At 45.5% G+C, this 23,302-nt stretch overlaps 1 protein-coding gene across 1 annotated transcript in view; it reads left to right on the plus strand.

The window, feature by feature from the left end:
- TMC4 (transmembrane channel like 4) overlaps window positions 1-23,302 on the plus strand; it is a 66,620-nt gene that overhangs the window by 37,620 nt on the left and 5,698 nt on the right. Inside the window, exons 13-15 of the mRNA XM_033961074.1 lie at window positions 6,076-6,206; window positions 11,671-11,826; window positions 11,948-12,026. Coding sequence (XP_033816965.1) covers window positions 6,076-6,206; window positions 11,671-11,826; window positions 11,948-12,026 — 366 coding nt within the window. The remainder of the gene's footprint in view (window positions 1-6,075; window positions 6,207-11,670; window positions 11,827-11,947; window positions 12,027-23,302) is intronic.

Below are 23,302 nucleotides of genomic sequence, written 5' to 3' on the forward strand. Positions count from 1 at the left end.
AATTTTCTTAGAGCTCCTGGAATAGTAAGAGGAGTTTCCAAATTTTTGTAAAAAGTTTCCCGTAAGATATCATGAAGGGGTAACTTTAAAAATTCTTTGGGAGGTTGGTCAAAGTCCAAAGCCTCTAGGAACGCTTTTGACTTTTTAGAATCAGACTCCAAGGGGAGAGAAAGGGTGTCTGACATCTCCCTCAGAAATTTAGTGAAGGAAGAGTGCTCTGGCTTACTAGCAGGATCCTGCACCGATGGGTCAGCCTCATCCGATGAAAAATCCTCCTCGGTACCGAGGGGAATCATCGAAGTCATCCCATAAATCAGGGTCCCGTACCAATGGGAGACGGCCCTGAGACAAAGGAGTAGAGGATTCGGTATGCTTGGTTTTGCGTACCGATTTGCCTGAACGCATCGACACCGTACCCGGTGACTGTAACACGGGACGGGTGTCAGAGAGCGGTACCGGATCAGAGGCCGAGTGAGCCGTACGTCGAAGAGACTTCGGCTCCGCTGATAACACAGGCATGGAAATGGAAGAGGCAGATTTAAGCGGTGCCGATAGCGTCGATGCCGATAACATAGGCTGGTCGACTATCGGTACACAGGCTCAGTGGGTACCGACACCGGAAGGTTCGGAGTTAGCAGAGCTGGGAGCAGGTGTTGCAATTGCTCTTTAAGCTAGACCTGAAGGATGGAGGCTATACGCTCATCCAGAGACGGTCCCGATGGCACCGGTACCGCTTTTTTCTTGCTCGGTACCTGCGGTGCCGCTCGATGCTCAGGCGAAGTCGATGCCGATGAAGAGGCAGTGACTTCTATGGGAGCGGAGCGTTTGCGGGGCCGGCGCACAGTCTGCAGGACTTGGCTCACTGCTTGTTCGACTGGCGGACCAAGGACAGAAGGGGATGGCTTCTTAGCCGGCTTACCTGAAGGGTGCGACACCGAAGAGACCTCTTGCAGTGTCAAAACCACCGGTGCCGATTTGGAGGAAGTCGCCGGAGTCGACGCCGGTGGAACTTCCATCGCGGCACCAAACAGAATCCGCTGCTGAATTTGGCGGTTCTTCAAAGTTCTCTTTTGAAGAGAACTACAGCGGGTGCACGTTTCTGCCCTATGGTCCGGACCCAAACACTGAAGGCACCACTTGTGCGGGTCAGATAAGGAAATAGGGCGTGCACACCGCTGACACTTCTTAAAACCCGGTGAAGGGGGCATGAAGGGAAAAACGGCAGTAGCAAAATCGAAGCCCGAGGCTTCGATGGTGCCAACAGGCCCCGCCGGGGCCGAACGAAAAAAATCCAAAAAAATAGACTTTTTTTTTTTTTTTTTTAAGAAAATAAGAAAAGAACAAAAAGTGAATAAATTCACATGAAAAAATTACGCGAGCGGGAAGGCGAAAAAAGAGAGTCCAACAGCCGTTGGAAACACGTGTCTTCTTAGCTCCGCGGAAACTAAGAAACTGGGGACCGCGCGCCTTCGTCGGGCGGGAAGGCACTAGCGCACGTGCGGTGCAGCCTAACTAGAACTTTCTAAGTTCTTAGAGTGCAATCACTTTAAAATTGTCCGTACCGGGGCTCCGTCGGTGCCGTCACCCATCAGTCAAGAATATGCTGCCTGCTTGACCTGGGATAATACTGCAGTCCCCAGTTGTCTCTATCAGGATATACATTTCAAATCTGATATATTCTAATGACAAAATAGAAATAAAATTATTTTTTTCTACCTTTTGTTGTCTCTGGTTTCTGCTTTCATCTTCTTTTCACTCTTTTCCTTCCAGCGTCTGCCCTGTCTCTTCAATCCAGCATCTGCCCGTTCCATCCACTGTCTGCCCTCTCTCTCTTCCATATGTATCTGACTTCTGTCCATCCAGCCTATGCCTCCTCTCTTTTTACATCATTCATTCCAGCTTCACTGATTTCTTCATTTTTATCTCTCCTACACCAGATCTAGCATCTTTATCCCTCTCTCATTTCTCTGCTGACCCCCTTTCCAGCATCAATCTCTCTCTACTTTCTCATTCCTCTATCTCCCCTTTCCCTCATCTGATCCCTCCATTCCACCCTGAACCCCTTCCCCTCCTGTAATCTCCCTGCCAGCTGTTTCCTTCCTTTTTTTCCTTCTCCCCTCCTCCCCCTATCCAACATTAACTCTCTTCCCATCCCTTTCCCTCATCCCCTCCTAGCAGCATCTCTCCTTCTACCTCCCTCCAAGTCTAGTAGCAACTCTCCCTTTATCCAGCAGCTTCCCAGCCTCCTACAGTGGCTTCCTCCCCTTCCAGCAGCTCTCAGTACTTGCCTGCAGGAAGTTGCCTGTGAGTCACTGCCTTGGCAAGTAGGAGAGCTGCTGGGAGGGGAGACAGCCACTGTGAAGGCTCCCCAGGATCTTGCTCGCACATGCTGACCATCTTCCTCCACCTGCACCTGTACCTGCAGCTCTCTCCGTTCCACTTGCACCTTCCCCGTGGCCCTCTTCAGCAACTCGGCAGGGGTGGCGATCAAGACAGGCTGCCGATGTCGGGACCTTCACTCTTCGAGTCCCGCCTATTTTGTTTCAACTTCCTGTTTCCGAACAGGCGAACTCACAGAGGGAAGGCCCCAACGTCGGCAGCCTGTCTTGATCGCCCGAGGCTGGGAGGAACAGCAGTCGGCAGGAACCGCAGTCGGCAGGAACTTGAATTGCCGACTCGATCTTGCCGGCCCTGTGCGGACTGGCAGAAATTTTCTGCAGACCGGCACCGGTCTATGGACCGGCGATTGAAGAACTGTGCTCTAGATCACCCTCTCACTAAAACACAAAGATATACAGATCAACATTCACCTCTGACCCTTTTTGTATTTGCAGGATATAAAATGTCAAAAAACATAACCATAAACAACCTTGTGCATAGACCCCCTTCCTTGCTAACACACAGAGGTAGAAAGAGCCACACTCATATACCCCCAAGCACTTATCCAGACTACACTGAATAACACAAAATGCAGCCCCATACTCACTGGGGCCTCCTCTTATCAATAGCAGTAAGCACAGACCTCTCATATATTTACTTTTGACTAGGGTTACCAGATGTTCGGGTTTCCCCGGACATGTCCTCCTTTTTGAAGACATGTCCAGGGGTCCGGATGGCTTTTCAAAACCCGGCACTTTATCCAGGTTTTGAAAAACTTTCCAGGTAGCAGCGACGTTGGGACGGCATCTGTGCATGTGAGGATGCAATGCGGTGATGTCATGCATCACACCAGCACAAGCGACCAGGTTGAGGGGGCGGAATGGAGTGTGACATGGGCGGAACAAGGCGGGCCTGGGGGCGGGGCCATGGGTCCATATTTTCATTCCCGAAAATCTGGTAACCCTAATTTTGACACCCCTGTACAGGTCAGACCCCAATTCACCCTTTCCGCCTTGGGGTTTTTCTCTCCTTCCTTCACACGTTGGTACTTTTTTCTTTTACCTCCCACCCCTCCCTTCACCTAACACATATACAATGCTACCTTCCTCTGAAACCTCTCAATCGTCAACCTAACCACTTTCATTCTTTTTTCCCTTCATCCCCAGTGGTTCCAGACAAGATGCGGGGGGTGGAGGGTGGAGGCTGCTACCACCTTAGGGCAGGACCCTCTTAAAGCATAGGGCCAAAAACAAATCACTCCTATTCCCTCCATCCAAGAAGGCTCTTCCTCTGTGTGTGCTATACGTAGAGAATGACACAGGGACAAATTTGTCCCCATCCCTGCGAGCTCTGTCCTTGCCCCATTCCTGCAATCTCCGTCCTCATCTGCCCAAGCCTCGAACACTTTAAAATCATAAATGACAAGGGTAGAAACAAAACGGTGGCGGCGTGGTAGCAGTGATAACCTCCGCATAACCTTGTGATTCTTCAAGAATTACCTTCTCTTTGTTGGAGTTTTGTTGGGCTTTCTCCAGGTGGATCCTTCCACACCCTAACAAGCTTCGCTTGACAGATTTTTTACTAGCTCGATGGCTAGTATTGAGGGTGGAAGCTTCCCAGCTGTTACTCCGGTGGGAGAAGCTGCTGGAGTCTTGGGTTTGGAAACATCATTAGCTCCCCCTGAAGCCTGACTTCCACCAAATCCGGCACTGGAGGATATGGGTTTTATGAATGTGGAAGACCAGAAGAATCTGACGCCTTCCCGCAGTAAGGGGTCCAATGTTTTCTTGGACACCGAGTTTTCAATAGTGCAAGTTGCGGAAGGAACCCGCACTTCCCAAGTGACACTAGAAAATGTATGGTGGGTTTTACAGAAACTTGAGGTAGCAGCTACAAAATCAGCAGATGATATCTTGGTCATATTGTCGAAAACAGATATTTTAATCAATCTCAGTTCAAAATATCCAGACTGAAACAAATGCTAAGTTTGATCAAATTAATACTGAAATTGCCTCAATACAGGAGCTCTCAGGTTCCTTCGTTAAAGAGAGATTGTTTCTACAAAGGAAAATTGAACAGTTAGAAAACTAACAGAAGGCTTACCCGAGAGTTCTGAACTTTCCTAAATATGTGGTGACTAACCCTTTGGACATGTTTAAAAAAGTATTTAATAGAAAATTTAAATTACACTGCAGAATCTATTCCGCCAAAGAAGAAAACTGAAATACCTGCAGAGAGTAATTAGATTGATAAGCCATAATCAATTGATCTCAACAATATGACAGATTTATTGGAAAGCTCCCAAGAAGAGGGACATTATTAATATAATTTGTTTTTGAGCAGGACTTAAATGCCTTGATGAGAATGTTCTTTCATTATTCACATAGTTTATTCTTTGGTCAAAAGATTTGGATCTTCCCGGATGTCACTAAATCAACACAGGACCGGAGGAAATTATTTCTTGATATGAGAGAAGAAGTAAAAGGGATGGGAGCTACATTCTTGCTTAGTTATCAGATATGCCGGGACTAAATATGTATTTTTTTTACCTGAGCAACTTCGTAGTTTTCTGAACTCCAAGAAAATTACATAGAATGTCTGAAGGCTGGTTTTGATGGAAATAGAGCCAGAATTATAGCCACGTTAAGCCTTTCTTTAGTATAAATGATGTTTACGAAGTCAGAGCTCCTTATCTTTTTCCTTTTGTTTCTCAACCCTAATTGAGGTCAAATAAAAGTGTAAAAATGTTATTAAATTTAAATTCTAATTCATAAGAACATAAGAATTGTCGCTGCTGGGTCAGATCAGTGGTCCATCGTGCCCAGCAGTCCGCTCAAATTGTGGCCCTTAGGTCAAAGACCAGTGCCCTGAGGCATTATTGATTTAATTTAAAAGTGTTTAATTGGATTTTTTCTTAAATATTATTGAGTTAGGGTATTCAAGTGTATATTGAGATATTGATACTCTGATTTTCTGTAACAAGAGGATTTCTTGTGTATTTATTTAAAAAATGAATAAATAATGAAAAGAAAAAAAAATCATAAGTGTTCGAGGCTTATGTGATTAAGGCAGAGCTTATAGGAATGGGACAAGGACAATGACAAAACTCGTGGGGACAGGATGGGGAAATTGAGTTCCTGTGGGGACTGGGAAAAATTTGTCCCCATGTCATTCTCTAATTCCAATAGAACAGTCCTGGGAATGTGGAGAGGTGATGCAGACCAAATCACTCAGAATCTGACTGAAGATTCAAATTAGAGAATGGCACAGGGACAAATTTTTCCCCATCCCTGTTGGAACTCATTTTCCCGACCCGGCAAGTTATTTTCCTGTCCCTGCCCCATTCCTGCAAGCTCGGTCCTCATCTGCACAAGCCTCAAACACTTTAAAATCATAAGTGTTCGAGGCTTGTGTGGTTAAGGCAAAGCTTGCACGAATAGGATAGGGATAGGGACAGGGACAGAACTCACGGAGATGGGGACAGATTCCACAGAGAGTATCTATTAACAACTCACAGCCACAAAAGTGATGCTGAACAAAGAACAGGTCAATTTAGCAGCCATCTTTTAGGTTTTCAGGCTCGCAGACTCAAACATGGTGCTTCCCTTTCTAATGTCCTTATGCCAACCCATGTTCACTTAGTCACCCAGCTGGTCCTGTTATCTGTGAAGTTCTTCTTTCCCTTCTCCACTGCAGATGACACTCCTCAAGAACTGCTGTCCTGCTAAACGGACCTTTCGGGCATCCAGCTCCAACTTCTTCTTCCTGCTGGTGCTGCTCTTTGGTCTGGCTCTCTCCTGGGTGCCCATCCTTTATAGCATCTTCACGTAAGTCCAGCTCGTAGTTCTGATGGGCAAGGACAGCAACTTAGATGATGCAGGGTAGAGGAGGGGACAGTACTCAAGTAACCCAAATCTGGGGCCTAAAACAATTCCAGTATAAAGGTATCCACTGATAGCAGATGCAAAAGGTATCCTCCCCGGTAACAATATACTTTGAAGAATATACAATTTACACTGTGGCCCTGATTTTGTATAGGATGCCCGGGAGAGGTGTCCTATTCAGAATCGGGCCTACACTAAACCCCGATTCTGTAACCGGCGTCCATGTTACAGACGCTGGTTAGAGAATCGGTTTAGATTAGACACGGCCTGCTACACTTATCGCAGCAAGGGATCTCTCTGCCGCTATAAGTATAGCGGGCTGCGGCCGCCTGTCCGATTGCCGGCAGGAGGGTGCCCAAACCCTCCTGCCAGAAGATGCCCCCCCCCGACACTACCGACCTTCCCCCCCGACACTACCGATCACTGGCAGGAGGGTGCCCAAACCCTCCTGCCAGAAGATGCCCCCCCGACACTACCAACCGCCCCCCCCCCGACACTACCGACCGCCCCCCCCCCCCCCCCCGACACTACCGATCGCTGGCAGGAGGGTGCCTAAACCCTCCTGCCAGAAGATGCCCCCCCCGACACTACCGATCGCTGGCAGGAGGGTGCCCAATCCCTCCTGCCCGAAGACGCACCCCCTCTGCACCCTCCCCCCCCCCGCGCTAAGAGCCCCAAACCTCCACCCCACCAAACTAACCTTTTCTTTTGGCCAGACGGGTCTTGCCCGTCCAGCCGGCAGGCCCACCTCGTCGAAATGAGGCGGGCCCGCCCCTTCCCGCCAAAGCCTAAGGCCTGATTGGCCCAGGCTCTAGAAGCCTGGACCAATCAGGCCTTAGGCATAGCGGGTCCGCCCATCCCCACTTAATCTAAGGCCTGATTAGCCCAGGCTCTAGGCTCTGGACACCCTTCTGCCGGCAATCGGACAGGCGGCCGCGGCCCGCTATACTTATAGCGGCAGAGAGATCCCTTGCCGCAATAAGTATAGCGGCCGCGTCTACTTACAATGTAGACCAGCATTTTGTTGGCCTACATTGTAAGCGTCTCTTCCTCTACTAGGGAGACGCGTAGGGCCGCCTAGGTTCGCCTAAGGCCCTTAGGCAAGCTTAGGCGTCTTGCGGGCCTCCCTAGGCTCCTGGAGGCGCCTTCAATATAGGCGGCCTGCCTGGGGAGCATTTTTTTAAAAAACGTGCATCCCGATTGGCTGATTAGACAGCTGTAGGACGCCTACAGCTGCCTAAAATCAGGACGCACTTTGTAGAATCAGGGCCTGTATGCATAACTTCTAAATTTTGAAAGTGCTATTGCTGAAAAACATCATTCTGCTAATTCATTCCATAGAGTATGGAGTCCTGTCCAATCCTATTGTGTTTTAGATTGTTGACATAGTATTTCAGAATAATATTGAGTCACTTCTCATTTTAATTTACACCATTTTTGTGATGCTCATTGGGAACTCTCTTCTATGCTTCGCATGCATATTCTCAACTGAAATCATAAGTGCTGGCCTCGCCTTATATATTTCACATGAGATACTGGTGGTATTGTTTTAAGATCAATATTCTCCTTCTACATATTAACTGTGATATGTACAACTAGATGGTTTTATGTTTTAGTTAATTACTGTATATTTGTATATTTCTAGTTATTAAGGGGCTCATAAGTCGGCACTTGGACGATCATAAACGAAAGATGTCCAAGTGCCGATAGTCGAAATGGATTTTGGACATGTTTACAAACGACTTAGGCCTTCCCAGTGCCGCTGAATGACCAGAGCTAATCAGGGCGTTTCAGGAGGAGTGTCGAGGGCGGGATTTGGACAGGACGTGGGCCGTGCTAGACTTAGTCGTACTGAATGTATAACTAAAAGTTTTACAACACAGCCTAGACGGAACTTGGACGTTGTGACTTAGGCTATTTAAAACATGGTCTAAGTCACAAAAACCTATATAAAGTGACCAGATAAGCACTGCAAACACATAGTACAGACCCCCACACACTACCCCAGTGATCACCAACCCCCCCCTAAAAATCGTAATCACAACTTTAAATATCTGCCTCCAGAACATCAGCACCTGGCAGCCTGCCATAGGAAAGCCTAGTAGAGCTGCACAGAGGCGGCTTAAATCATCTTGGGGGTGGGCCCAGGCCCATAAGCCACTGTAATCACTGCATTCATGGTGAAACATGTGCACTCCCCCAAAAACCTAAAAACCCTTTTTTACTGCCATATAAATGGCTCCTGTAGCCATAAGGGCTATTGGAGTTGTAGACAGGTGGGTATAGTGTTATGGGGGGCTCACCATGACCTATAAGGGAACTGTAGTGAGATGTTTATGGGACACCCTTTTTGTGAAGTTCACAGCAGTGCCCTGTAAGGGCACCCCACTATTCAGGTGCCATGTCTGGGTGTCCAGTTCATCACTTTGCTGATCCCTCCCACATCCAACAGGGCTTATTCTAGGCGTTTTTGATTTGGACGAATATTTGAATGAAAATGTGGTATAAAGATGGACGATTTAGCAGCTTGGACAATCAGACGGCTGGATGTATAGTTAGACGATTTTCAAAAAAAAAAATATTTTGGACGTATTTTTTGAAAATGTGTCTTAAGCTGTGTCTGACTTTGGACAACTTGCGACTTAGGTGAAAATGGATTTAAGACGTTTCTTTCAATTATGCCCCTCCACTTGTATATTTTGTTTATTTATCTTGAAAATTAATAAAATATTTTGGAAAAAAAAGAATATAGCTCCAGAAAAAAAGAGGACGGATTGAGAGATCCGGGTTTTACTTCTACTGAAAGCAATGGAAGTAAAACCCGGATGTCTCAATCCGTCCTCCCTTTTTCTGGAGCCATATGGTAACCCTAAATATACTGATCTGGGAATAGCATTCCAAGTCGACCAACATGAAACTCGGTAATGGTAACTAGCTCACCATATTCTTAGTTTATACCAAATACAAGAGCTTTTTCTTATGTAGGTCCTGCGTTATGGAATTCTTTGACAAATTTTTTGATGGTTTGTCATATTTGTCATTTCGCAAGCTGTTGAAAACAGAATTATTTCAGCAATATTGTGGAAGCAAACTGTGACTATAGGATTTAGCAATGATTGACCTGGTTCTGTTAATTTGAACCTACTGTTTTATTCTTTTCTTATAGAATTTTTAAAGTGACTATTGTATAGGTTCTTACCTGCTAATTTTATTTCTGTTAGCCTGTAGACTGGTATAGTCCTTATGAATGGGTTATATGCCTCACTGCTACCAGCAGGTGGAGACTGAGCACAAACATATCAGGCTAGAATCTCCCTAGCAACTCAGTCTGCCAAATAGCCAAGCAGAACCTAGGAAAGACTTCAACTGAAAACAGTAAAACGCACTCCGAACAGGAGTAGAAAAAACAACAAATACTTATAAACTATGTTGGAACATGTGTAGAACTGAATCCTGGTATAGAAAACATCCCCACAGCTCACCAGCTGAGCCATAGCTGCTGTTCTTTCTTCTCCCTGGCCCTAGAAAAATTCTAGAACCCGCAGAAAAAAACAAAATCTGCACATGAGCAAAATCAAAACCCGCAATCACTGCACAAAGACAGATAGGGTGGGGGACTATACCAGTCTACAGGCTAACAGAAAGAATATTAGCAGATAAGAACCTTATTTCTCCTTCTGTATCGCTTGGTAGACTAGTATAGTCCTTACGAATGGGGTGTACCAAAGCAATACTCATTAAGGTGGGACCCCCCGAAGGGCTGACACCAGAACACGTTCACTGAATACCGTGTCCCAACGCGCTTGAACATCCATATGGTAGTGTCTGACAAAGGAATGCAGAGAAGACCAAACTGCCTTACAAATATCCACTGGAGGCACTAGAGAAGATTCAGCCCAAGAAGCTGCCTGACCCCCTAGTGGAATGAGCCTTGATAAATTCTGGAACATGCTTCTTCTTCAGAAGATAAGCGGAAGCAATAGTCTCCTTGATTCTGCGTGCAATAGTAGCCTTAGAAGCGCCATCCCCCTTACGAGAATCCTCTAGAAGGACAAAGAGATGATCTGATTTCCTGATCTCCTGGGTCCTCTGCATGTAAGAGCGAAGGACCCGAATGACATTCAACTTGTGCAGCTGTCTTTGCTCAGAAGATCCCTCCCGACTACCCAACACCGGGAGGACTACAGACTGATTGACATGAAAAGGAGAAATTACCTTTGGTAGAAAGGAAGGAACAGGCCTCAAGACAACCCGCTCCCTAGAAAACTTCAAGAAGGGAGCTCTACAAGAGAAAGCCTGCAGCTCAGAAACACGTCTACCCGAAGTAATGGCCAATTCCAACAGTACTAAGAGGGAAGCTGATCTAGTCTTACCACCTGCTATGGAGACTGAGACAGACTGAGTTACTAGGGAGTTTGTGCTCAGTCTCTACCTGCTGGTAGCAGTGAGGCATATAACCCATTCGTAAAGACTATACCAGTCTACCAGGCGATACCGAATAAGATTTTTTATTTTACACTGCTAAATACTTATGTTAATAGCGATAAATCAAATAATAAATCCAATCCAATCCTATCTCTCATCATTTGGCCTATGATAAGAGGTCAGACAGAAAGACAGAAACAATCTTCCCATAAGGTGCTGAACTTTATACATGAAGTTTGTACCTTAAGTTAAACACACCATTGATGTATAAAATGACCACGGAGATCCTGCATTTCATTAGAAAATGAAATAAACCTCCTTGAAACTTTTAATTTGAAATCAAATACAACCTTACAGTCTGCATGAAGTCTGAGGTCTCTTTCCTTCTTGGGTCATCATGTTGAACTGGGGAGGAAGGGGAAGAAAGCTGATCAAGCACGATCCAAACCTTTATATTTATTTACCTTTTTTTCATGATGTGGAGCTTTTTGTGTGTGTGTTAATGAATATCAGCAGTTATTTAATTTATCCCCTCCACCTACTATGTACGCTTCAGGGGCTAAGGAAAAATTTGGGGCAAAACAAGCCTGTGATAATCAATGTATACATCAAGATTAGAGAAGTCTGTGACTGATAACTCTGAGTCTTAAATGCCGAAGAGTTTTTTTTTTTTTAAAAAGAGGAATATGTGACTGGGCTTGTGAGAGGATTGGACCCAATAAGTTTTAGCAAAATTCACAACCCAAAAAATGTGACCTTTTTGAGATACCAGTGCGTAAGAGCATGTGAATCATCCATTAGGATGTATCTTATAGACCCTTGTGCAAGACACGCCCCCCCTGTACACAGTTGAAATCATGCATTCAAGACTGGTGGTAAAACACTCCACAAAGGCCCAGAAGAGGGCAAGGCTACAGATTCCAATCATTATGGTCATGAAGGCTCTTCCTACATTTTTATTTTCTCTCTGTTCCTCATGCAGAATGACTCCATCCAAAGCCTGTGGCCCTTTCCAAGGGCAGTCCTTCATCTGGGACACCATTCCTAATGCTATCGAGCCTCTGCCGCAAGTCACCAAAGAGTTCCTTTACTTCATCGGATCCCAGGCGTTCTTAGTGCCGATATTCCTTTTTTTGTGGTGAGCAAACTGGCCTAGATTCTGTTGCTTTTTTTTGGAAACTGATTAACTAAGCGGAGAGAATCTCTCGTTTGTGTTCTGATGCCCTAATTAAATTCTCCTTTTGTTCCCACATGTGCAGTATTTTAATTTCGTACCTGGTAGCACTGGCTAATTCTTATGGGCAGCTGGTAAAGGAGCTGAAAGTTTACGTGCAGTTGGTGAGTAGAGATGTCGGGAAGAGATGGGCAAAGGTCATGTGAAGAAAACGAAGGAGCAATTAAGATGCTCATACAGCCAGGCAAATCTTCTAGCTTGGCTGAAGGGGGAGAAATACCGGTACTCATTTCTTGACTTTGATAAAAGTGTGTAGTTTTTCAAAACCTTCACTATATCCTCCACCCACTAACCAAACAGGCTGCCATTAGACAGAGCCCTTAAATATTGTTATAGGAAGACAAGGAAAGAGGAACCCATATTGATCTCCAACTCTCTCCACAGACAAGCAAAATACATGCAGCCACACAGACAGTGAAGTCACTCCGAAAGAACATTGGTATAGAATGTTCTCCAAAGATTTAGAAAAAGCTTGTCTGAATGCATCCTGTTTGTCTGTAGAGAAAGCACAGTTACCGTAACGGGTGTTATCCAGGGACATCACCGAAGGAGCCCCGGTACAGACCACTTTAAAAGTGCATTGCCACTTTATGAGTTTAGAAAGTTTGTGATAGCCCGAACCGCGCATGCGCGAGTGTCTTCCTGCCCGATGCAGGGCGTGTGGTCCCTTAGTTAAGATAAGCCAGCTAAGAAGCCAACCCGGGGAGGTAGGTGGGTTGTGAGAATATCTCCTGATGTCCCTGGATAACACCTGTTACGGTAAGTAACTGTGCTTTATCCTAGGACAAGCAGGCAGCATATTCTCACGTATGGGTGACCTCCAAGCTAACAGAGATGGGATGGTGGGAGCGTTGGCCTAAGAAAATAAATTTTGTAATACAGATTGGCCGACGTGCCCATCCCGCCTGGAGAAAGACTCCAGACAGTAGTGAGAAGTGAAGGTATGAACTGAGGACCAGATGGCAGCTTTACAGATTTCCTCAATGGGTATAGATCTAAGGAAAGCAACAGAAGCTGCCATAGCTTTAACTTTATGGGCTGTGACATGACTTTCCAGTGCCAGTCCAGTCTGAGTATAGCAGAATGAGATGCAGGCAGCCAGCCAGTTGGAAATCGTTCGCTTGAATACAGGGTGCCCTAACTTGTTTGGATCAAAAGAAATGAAAAGTTGGGGAGAAGTTTGCTGTGGCTTTGTCCGGTCAATGTAGTAAGCCAAAGCTTGCTTACAGTCCAAAGTATACAAAGCAGTTTTTCCAGCATGAGAATGAGGTTTAGGAAAAAACACAGGCAGAACAATCGACTGATTGAGATGAAAAGTGACAGCTTTTGCAAGAAACTTTGGACGTGTACGCAGAACCACCTTGTCATGATGAAAAACTATGAAGGGTGAATCTGCTACTAATGCTTGTAACTCACCGACCCTCCTGGCAGAGGTGAGAGCAATAAGGAAGACCACTTTCCAGGCAAGAAAGTTAAGATGAGCTGTGGCCATTGGTTCAGATAGTGGCTTCAACAAACTGGAAAGAACTATAGTAAGGTCCCAGATGACATGTGGAGACTGTAGAGTTGGTTTCACAGAGAAAAAAAAGTCCTTTCATAAACCTGGAAACCAAGTAGAAAGGTCTACAGTAGGGCCCAAACGACAGGAGAAGGCATGAGGTGTGGTTGCACATTAAAAAACTCTGTCATGAATTTGGAAACTAGAGGATAAGCAGTAAGAGGTTGACCCTCGACTGACAGAGGAAAAGCTGCAATAGCACTTAAGTCTGAGAGATACAGACTTGAGACTAGAGTCAAATAAAAGAAGAAAATAATCCAAGATCAATTCCACTGTCAAGGAAGGTGGAACATGAAGATAAAGAAGACACCAGGAAGAAAACCTAGGCCACTATTGATGGTAACATTGTTGAGTGGCTGGTTTCCTGGAGACATCCAGAAGTTAACGAACAGGCTGAGAAAGATGTTTAGTGAGATGGATGCAGCCTGAGATAAACCAAACTGTCAGGGGAAAGCATTGCAGATTGGTATGAATCAGTGATTTCTGAGTCTGAGGAAACAGAGTAGGAAATAGAAGAAGTATGGACTCCCTGGAGCTGAGTTGAAGGAGAAGGGAGAACCAATGTTGCTTGGGCCACCATGGAGTAAAGAGAATCATGGTGGCTGCTTCCCTCTTGAGCTTGAATAAAATTCTTAACATGAGAGGAAGTGGAGGGAATGCATATAGAAACAGGCCCGTCCAATCCAGGAGAAAAACATCTGCTGCCAGACGGAGAGGGGAGTAAAGTCTAGAGCAAAACAGGGGCAACTGGTGATTGTGAGGAGTCGCAAACAAGTCCACTTGTGGGGTGCCCCATTGAGCAAAGATGGACTGGAAAGTTGTAGAGTTGAGAGTCCATTTGTGAGGTTGAAGAATTCTTCTGAGGTTGTGTGCTAGGGAATTCTTCTCCCCATGACAGCTTTCAAGAACAGATTGCGAACTATTGCCCAAGTCAAGATGTTCTGGGCCAAATTTATGTTGCAACTGTGAAAAGTCAAGCAACTTACCATTAGATAAAACATCCTCTAAAGTATGTATTCCTGCTATCATCCAATGATTCCAGATGACCTTAAATCTGCCAATTTGAATCTTGGAGTTTAGCCATATGGTTTGATTTATGAATTGGAATAGGTGTTAAATTATTAACATATCGTACTGTTTTCCATGTATTTATTAGTTTGAGGGTCAATATAGAAATTTTATATGTTGAACATTGTGATTGTTTAGGAGGGAGGGGGAATTAATTCTGAAATAGATATTAATAGAGTATTAAGTGTGGTATTGAAGAAAATGTTGTATTTTATTGTTACACTTATTGTAAGTTTTGAAATAATAAAGAATTGGGGAAAAAAAGATGTTCTGGGCCTCCTGACAAAACAGGATAGAGCCCGTGCCTCCTTGCTTGATGTAGTACATTGCTACTTGATTGTCCATGCAAAGGAGGAGGACTTGAGGGCAAAGAATATAATGAAAAGCATAAAACATCGCTCTGAGTGCTAGGAAATTGATGTGAAATTTCTGTTCCCTGGGGGTCCAAAGACCCTGAGTCTGCAGATCGTGCATATGAGCCCCCCATGCATAAGAAGATGTGTCTGTCATGATGACCTTGTGATGAGTGGACAAATGAAAAAGGATAGATTACTGGATAGATTAGAGGAGGTCATCCACCATTGAAGCGACTGCAGAAGAGATGATGTCACAGATGTAAGTTGTGAGAGACGATCCGTCACTTGAGACCACAGAGGAGCAAGGGTTCACTGAGGGGGGCAAAGATGTAGTCTTGCCAGTGGTGTGACATGAACAGTTGAAGCCCTGTGGCCTATAAGAACCATCATGTGTCTGGCAGAGATGGTTTGAAGAGGAAGCAACTGATGACACAGACAGATGAGAGCCTGAAGGCGATCTGGAGGAAGAAACGCTCCCATGAGAGTGGTGTCTAGGATTGTCCCAATGAATTGTAGATGTTGAGTCAGAATGAGATGTGATTATGGGGAATTTGACTTTGAATCCTAGAACCTGAAGAAAGGAGATAGTCTGAGATGTTGCTTGGACCACTTCCTGAGAAGAAACAGCCGTGATCAACCAGTAGTCCAGAAAAGGAAAGACCCGAAGGCCGTGTGAGCAGAGAGATGTGGCCACCATAATCAGGCACTTCGTGAAGATTCTGGGAGAAGATGCCAGACCGAAAGGAAGGACCCTGTACTGGTAATGGCAGCGATTGATTTAAAATTGGAGGTATTTTCTGAAAGCCGGATGAATTGGGATATGTGTACGGCTTCTTTGAGATCCAGGGAGCATAGCCAGTAGTTCTGAATGAGGAGAGATGAGTCCTGAAGTACCTCTCAACTAGAAAAATGATGAGAACTCTGAGATCCAGGAAAAATCTCAGTCCTCCAGTTCTTGGGAATCAAGTAGAAACGGGATTAGAATCCTTGACTCTGCTAATCGAGGAGGACTCTTCGATGGCAATCAGCAGGAGAAGAAGGGAGGACTGTGCAGGGTCCAAAACAGACTCTCTTGGAAAAAAGGTATGAGGGCAGGGTGAAAACATTGAGTGTAGAACCCTGCCCTATGAAAATGAGAAACCAGAAAGCTGAGGTGATAAGCTCTCAGCGATGTATGAGGAATTGAAGACACCCTCCGAAGGGACGAGGTCTAGACTGTAAAATGTTGACATTGACTATGCTCTGGAGGAAAAGGTCAAGGAGCAAATCTTTGGTGAGAAGAAGAGTGCGGTGAAGGCAGCTTTTTGGGCTTGACCAGAGTGTCCCACCTGGTCTCATGGACAAACAACTACTGAGTAAGCGTGTCCATGGAAGCACCAAAGAGGTCGTTCCCCCAGACAAGGCATAATTGCTAGCCTGTCCTGGTGGGTGATGATAAGGTCAGACACTCAAAGTCAGACCTGGTCTAGTTGGAACAGAAAAGAGATGCTGAAAAAAACAGACACCGTATGTGCAAGCAGAGAGAAGTGGAACGTGGGAACTGGTTTGTGCCAAGTAAAATGGTTACTGCAGTGGCGTACCTAGCATATGTGACACCTGGGGCCCATCATTTTTTGACACTCCCCCCCAATCTATATGAAAAATATGATTTTTAGTAACAATCCATATATCGCACAACAAGAGTGTACCTAGGAAAAGGCAGCATCTTAAACACTACAGTGAGCACTAGAACACCAACACATACATTGTAAAACTAAATAAGCCATGGTGGGAGTCTTTTACAGGTGCCAAACGCTGGCATTTCTGACAAAGAATCCCCACCCGATAATTTGTTGCTCACCAATATATATTTTCTGTCTAGTCTGACATCACACTTGTCAGCCAATCGGCTAATAGAGGCTGTCCTTAGGTTTAAACAAAGAAATTCTTTTATGACACCGAAAAAGTTTCACAAATCATATTTTTGTTTACCTTAACTTTCTAAATATGCAAAAATATGAAGACAAAAGTTAAACTGAACCGCCAAGAAACCAGACTCTGCATACAATGCAACACCACAAAAACAGTGACACATGTCCCCTAATACTGTGTAAAATATAAAGACAGTAGATGTAAATTTGAAAAAACTGATATATAACAATCACCTCTTTACAAATTAACAAATAAAAATAAAACAAATAATGAGAAATAAGAAAATACCATTTCATTGGACTAATCCATTTTTCAATTAGCTTTCAGAGACCAAATCTTTCTTTAGAACAGTACAGTATACTGCCGTTATGGTATCCTGTCCTGACCTGAGGAAATGGGTTTAGTCCAAAAAATTGCCTTATTTCCATTTCCTATTTATAAACTTTTATCAATACAATTACAATACTACTTGATTCTAAGTAAAGCAACAAAAAAATCTTTCTACCTTTTGTCGTTTCTGCTTTAATCATCTTCTCTTTGCTCTCTTCTTTCTATACAGCGTTTGTCCTCTCTCCCTTCCATGCAAAATCTGCCCTCTCTTTGCCCCTTCCACCCAGCTTCTGCCCTCTCTCTCTACCCCTTCCATCTACTGCCCTCTCCCTCTGCCCCTTCCATCTACTGTCCACCCTCTCTCTCTTCCATATGGCATCATCCCTCTTTCTATGTCCCTTCAATAAACTGTATATCCTGTGTCCCTTCTCTCCTTTGCACATGATTCATTTCAGCTTCACCCCCTCTCCATTTTTTTGTCTCCACCCCCTCCCCTATGCTTTGGCATCTCTCTTTCTCTTCTCCTTTCCTTCCTTCCTTCCCACTCCACACCATGGTCTGGTATCTCTATCTCCTTCCCTTCCCTCCCCCCATGCCATGGCATCTCTTTCTCCCCCACCATGGTCTGTTATCTCCTTTCCTTTCCCTCCCTCCCATGGACTTGGCATCTCTGGTTCCTCTCCCTTGTCTTCCTTCTCCCTCCTTCCCTCTCTCTCCCCAATTGGGTGCTGCAGCAGCAGCATTTCTCCCCCCCCCCTTCCCTGTGCAGCAGCAGCATTTTTCTCCCCCTTGCCTGTGCAGCATTTCTCCCCCTTGCCTGTGAAGCATTTCTACCCCCTTCCCTGTGCAGCAGCAGCATGTCTCCCCCCCCCTTGCCTGTGCAGCATTTCTCCCCCCCTTTACCTATGCAGCATTTCTACCCTCCCCCCTTCCCTGTGCAGCAGCAACATTTCTCTTCCCTGCCCAGCATTTCTGGCCAGTTCCCCTGCTCAAAGCTGCGGGTGTCTACACCTCACGTGATCCGCGGCTGCGTCAGAAGCCTACTCTCTGACATCGTGACATCATAGGGAACGCTTCCAACACAGCTGCGGATCGTGTGAGGAGCCGACGCCCATGGCTTTGAGCAGGGGAACCGGCCAGAAGCTGAAGAACCGCCGGAGTGAGCACCCATGGACACCCCTGTTTACTGCCGCTACTGCTGGTTAAGGAAAGCAGCAGCGGCAGAATAGGGAGGGTGGCCGGCTGTGCACCCCTTGGGGCGTGCACCTGGGGCAGACCGCCCCCCCGTGGTACGCCACTGGGTTACTGGACCAGTTAGTCAGGATAGGATTCTGGTAAGCCGATTGGCCAACCGGTACATCGCTGTACCCACTCTGTCCAGAAATACATTAGCCTGTAGAATTGACTCCACCAGTAGGGATTCACTGAAACATCCTCAGTGTTTTTAAAGGCATATAAAAAGTCTCCCGTAAGATATCATGGAAGGGAATCCGAAGAGCCTTGGGTAGTTGACTATAGGTCAAGGTATCTAAAATTCTTTAGACTTTGCAGAGTCAACTTCCAAGGGAATGGCACAAGGTGCAGATAGTCCCCTAAGGAATCTTGAAAAAGATAATTCCTCAGACACCACTGAAGTGGAAAAGAAAAGCATGTGTTGAAAAACCCACCGCTACAGAGAGATTGGGGGCTTGCTCAAAACCCCCCCAGAGATTTAAATCCCAAACTATACAGAATCGATGTCAGGGATTCGGTGTTGAAGGGTGGACACAGTTTAATTTCTGCAGGGCCTTCCCAGACCGGACTGACACCGACAATGTTAAAGAGGACCGGCGTTGCTTCATATGAGTTGTCAGAACCGTTGGAGACTCCTGTGCAAGTGCTATCAGTGTCGACAAAGGCGTCGGCACGAACAACTGAAAATGTAGTTGGACATGTACTCAAAGTACTGAATGAAATCTGCTGCATAAGAGGAAAACACCAGTACTTCTGGCTGCGTTGCCGGTACCATCGGTGAGGGTCTACTCTCCAGAGATGAAAATGTCGGTATCAAGGCACACATCAGGAGTGGAGTGGAAAAAATTACTGCAGGAAAGAAAAAACACCGGTACCATTGGCCTGTTAACCGGTACAATCGGTACTGCTCCACGCTCCGAAGATGGGTATGCTGGTATCGAGGCACTCATCGATATCAAAGCGGAGCCAGAGATGGGGTTGATCGAGGTTGGCAGGACTTGACTCACTGCTACAATGACCTGAAACCCAAAGGAGAAACTTGTGAGCCAACTTACCTAGGTAGGAGCGGGCCCAAGGCAGCAATATCAATCTCGGTGCGGGCTGGATTAGTGGTGCCAGAAGTGTGCTGGGCATCATATTACTGACGCCGGCGGATGCCGGATTTCTGATGGAGCTGAAGGGAAACTGCTTCTGAAGAACCCGCATGAGAATGCACTGGCGAGGAGAAGAGCAGGGGAAGTAGAAAGTGGCGAGAACTGTTGGTGGATGTCGATGAAGACATCTACCCCAGTAAAGCAACCGCCCAGATGGAAAATTATCAGGAGTGTCCTGAATGGTAAAACAGCCATAAGGTGGAGAAATAACAGTATGGCGACCCATAAGGCCCCACCGAGGCTAAAATGACGATGGCAAAAGAAAAAAATTTGCTTTAATATATATTGGGTTTTGTTTTTTTACTAAAATTGAAATAAAAGAAAAAAACTGACTGAAAAATCAGAAACTGGAGAGCAGGAAGGCAGCAAAAAAAACGCAACTTCTTAGCTCTGCGGAAACTAAGAAACTGAAGGACCACGCGCCCTGCATCGGGTAGGAAGGCACTCACGCATGCGCGGTTTGGACTATCGCAAACTTTCTAAACTCTTAAAGTGGCAATGCACTTTTAAAGTGGTCCGTACCGGGGCTCCGTTGGTGACTTCACCCATACGTGCGCAACTGGACGGCGTTCTGGGGAAAAAGCAAGTACTACAGAAGGGACGGACTACACCTCAACAAGGAAGGAGCAAGAGTTTTGGCAGGCAACATGAAGAAGGCAATCGAGAAGGCTTTAAACTGAAAGATAGGGGAAAGCCGACAGTCGACCACCGGTCGATGGCACGGATAGCGGGATGCCCCGACGAAGAAGCCAAGGACTACTACTCCTACACAAGAGAAGACGACCTCACAGCCAATAAGGGAGAAAAAGCAGGAAGGGACAACTCAGACACAGGAGGGGACGACCACACAGCAAACAAGGGCGATAACACAGGAGCAGTAAAGGATACCGTAATTGAAACTATAGGGACGGCCAAGAGTAGAAGGTCCAAAAAGGTAACACGAAGGGAACTTAGATGTATGTATACGAATGCTAGAAGTCTAGGTAACAAAATGGGGGAACTAGAGACAATAGCAAGACATGACATATTGGATATCATTGGCATAACAGAAACATGGTGGAATGAAGAAAACAAATGGGACACAGTACTACAAGGATACAAACTGTATAGAAGAGATCGAGTAGGGCAGAAAGGTGGAGGTATTGCTCTATATGTTAAGGAGGGAATAGATTCTGTTGAAATGGTTACAACAGAAATGAAAGAGAAGCTTGAGTCACTCTGGATCAAAATTCCTGGTCAATATGGCGCAGATACGAAAATTGGCCTTTACTATCGTCCCCCAGGACAGGCGGAGGAAACTGACTCAGAAATGATGGAGGAAATCAAACAAGAATGCAAGACAGGAAATGTAATTATATTGGGAGACTTCAATTTCCCAGGGATAGACTGGAAACTAGCAACCTCCAACTGCGGCAAGGAGGCCAAGTTCCTGGAGGTGCTAGGGGATTGCTTCCTGGAACAAATGGTAAAAGAGCCGACAAGAGGCAACGCCACCTTGGATTTGGTCCTAAATGGCCTCACGGGACCGATAACAGAAGTGGAAGTCGTGGTTCCACTGGGAACGAGTGATCACAATGTAATCAACTTTAAACTTGACATCGGGAAAGGGAAACATGCCAAAACCTTAACCACCACCTTAAACTTTAAAAAGGGTAAATACGATCGCATGAGAGCCATGGTAGAAAAACGACTCGAGAAGATGGTGGACAAACTTGAAACGGTAGATCAGGCATGGTCCCTACTGAAAAATACTATCACAGAAGCACAAGATCTCTACATTCCGAGGATTTCCAAAGATCGGAGAACAAAGAGCAAAAGAGAACCGGCATGGCTTACCATACAGGTGAAGGAAGCCATAAAAGAAAAGAAGGACTCTTTCAAAAAATGGAAATGCATAAAGACAACCGAAGCCTGGAACAAACATAAAGATGATCAGAAGAAATGTCACAAGGCGGTGAGGGATGCCAAACAGGAGTATGAGGAAAAAATAGCCCAGGAGGCCAAAAACTTCAAGCCCTTCTTTAGATACGTGAAAGGGAAAAAACCTGCAAAAGAGGCAGTGGGACCCCTGGACGACCAGGGAAGAAAAGGGTACATCAAGGAAGATAAACAAATCGCAGACAAACTAAATTCCTTCTTTGCGTCCGTCTTTACGAAGGAGGACACCTCAACAATACCTGAAGCGGAGAAAGTGTTTGCAGGAGAAATAGAAGACAGCCTCACCACAGTTGAAGTGGACTTAGACCAGATATACTATCAGATCGACAAACTTAAAAGAGACAAATCCCCTGGACCGGATGGAATTCACCCGAGAGTCTTAAAGGAATTGAAGGTTGAAATCGGAGAGTTATTGCAAAAACTTGCAAACCTGACAATCAGAACTGGACAGATACCGGACGACTGGAGGATAGCGAACGTCACGCCAATTTTTAAAAAAGGATCGAGAGGGGAACCGGGCAACTATAGGCCTGTGAGTCTTACGTCTGTCCCCGGCAAGATGGTTGAAGCACTGATCAAGGATAGCATAGTCTGGCACTTGGACGCACACGACTTGATGAAACCCAGTCAACATGGATTCAGGAAAGGGAAATCATGTTTGACGAATTTACTCCAATTTTTTGAGACTGTGAACGAGCAAATTGATAGTGGGAAGCCGGTGGACATAATATACTTGGACTTCCAGAAAGCGTTCGACAAAGTTCCACATGAAAGACTTCTCAGGAAACTACAAAGCCATGGCATAGAGGGGGATATACAAAGGTGGATAGGCAAATGGCTGGAAAACCGAAAGCAGAGAGTGGGCATAAATGGGAAGTTCTCCGACTGGGAGAAAGTGACTAGTGGTGTACCACAGGGCTCGGTACTTGGGCCGATCCTTTTTAATATTTATATCAATGACCTGGAGGAAGGAACAACCAGTGAGATCATCAAGTTTGCAGATGATACAAAACTATGCCGGGCAATCAGATCGCAGGAGGATAGAGAGGAACTCCAGAGCGACTTGTGTCGGTTAGAAACATGGGCGGAGAAATGGCAGATGAAGTTCAATGTGGAGAAATGCAAGGTAATGCATTTAGGCAATAAGAATAAGGAATACGAGTATACAATGTCAGGTGCAACTCTGGGGAAGAGTGAACAAGAAAAGGACCTGGGTGTACTGATAGATAGGACCCTGAAGCCGTCGGCACAATGCGCGGCAGCGGCAAAGAAGGCAAATAGAATGTTGGGCATGATAAAGAAAGGAATCTCGAGTAGATCGGAGAAAGTTATAATGCCGCTTTATAGGGCAATGGTCAGACCACACTTGGAATACTGCGTCCAACATTGGTCTCCCTACCTAAAGAAGGATATAAAACTGCTGGAGAGGGTGCAGAGACGAGCAACAAAACTGGTGAAGGGTATGGAGAAACTGGAATACGAGGATAGACTTATAACACTAGGATTGTTCTCCCTAGAGAAAAGGAGACTGCGTGGGGATATGATCGAGACCTTCAAAATACTGAAAGGAATCGACAAAATAGAGCAGAGAAGATTATTTACATTGTCCAATTTGACACGGACTAGAGGACATGAAATGAAGCTAAGGGGGGACAGGTTCAGGACTAATGTCAGGAAGTTCTGCTTCACTCAGAGAGTGGTTGACGCCTGGAATGCCCTCCCAGAGGAGATTATTGCGGAATCGACCGTCCTAGGCTTCAAGAGCAAACTAGATGCATATCTCCTTAAGAGAGGCATATAAAGATATGATGGACTATAAATTACGCCAGGGT

Source organism: Geotrypetes seraphini, chromosome 10 (assembly GCF_902459505.1).
Source record: "Geotrypetes seraphini chromosome 10, aGeoSer1.1, whole genome shotgun sequence".
Lineage (NCBI taxonomy): Eukaryota > Metazoa > Chordata > Amphibia > Gymnophiona > Dermophiidae > Geotrypetes > Geotrypetes seraphini.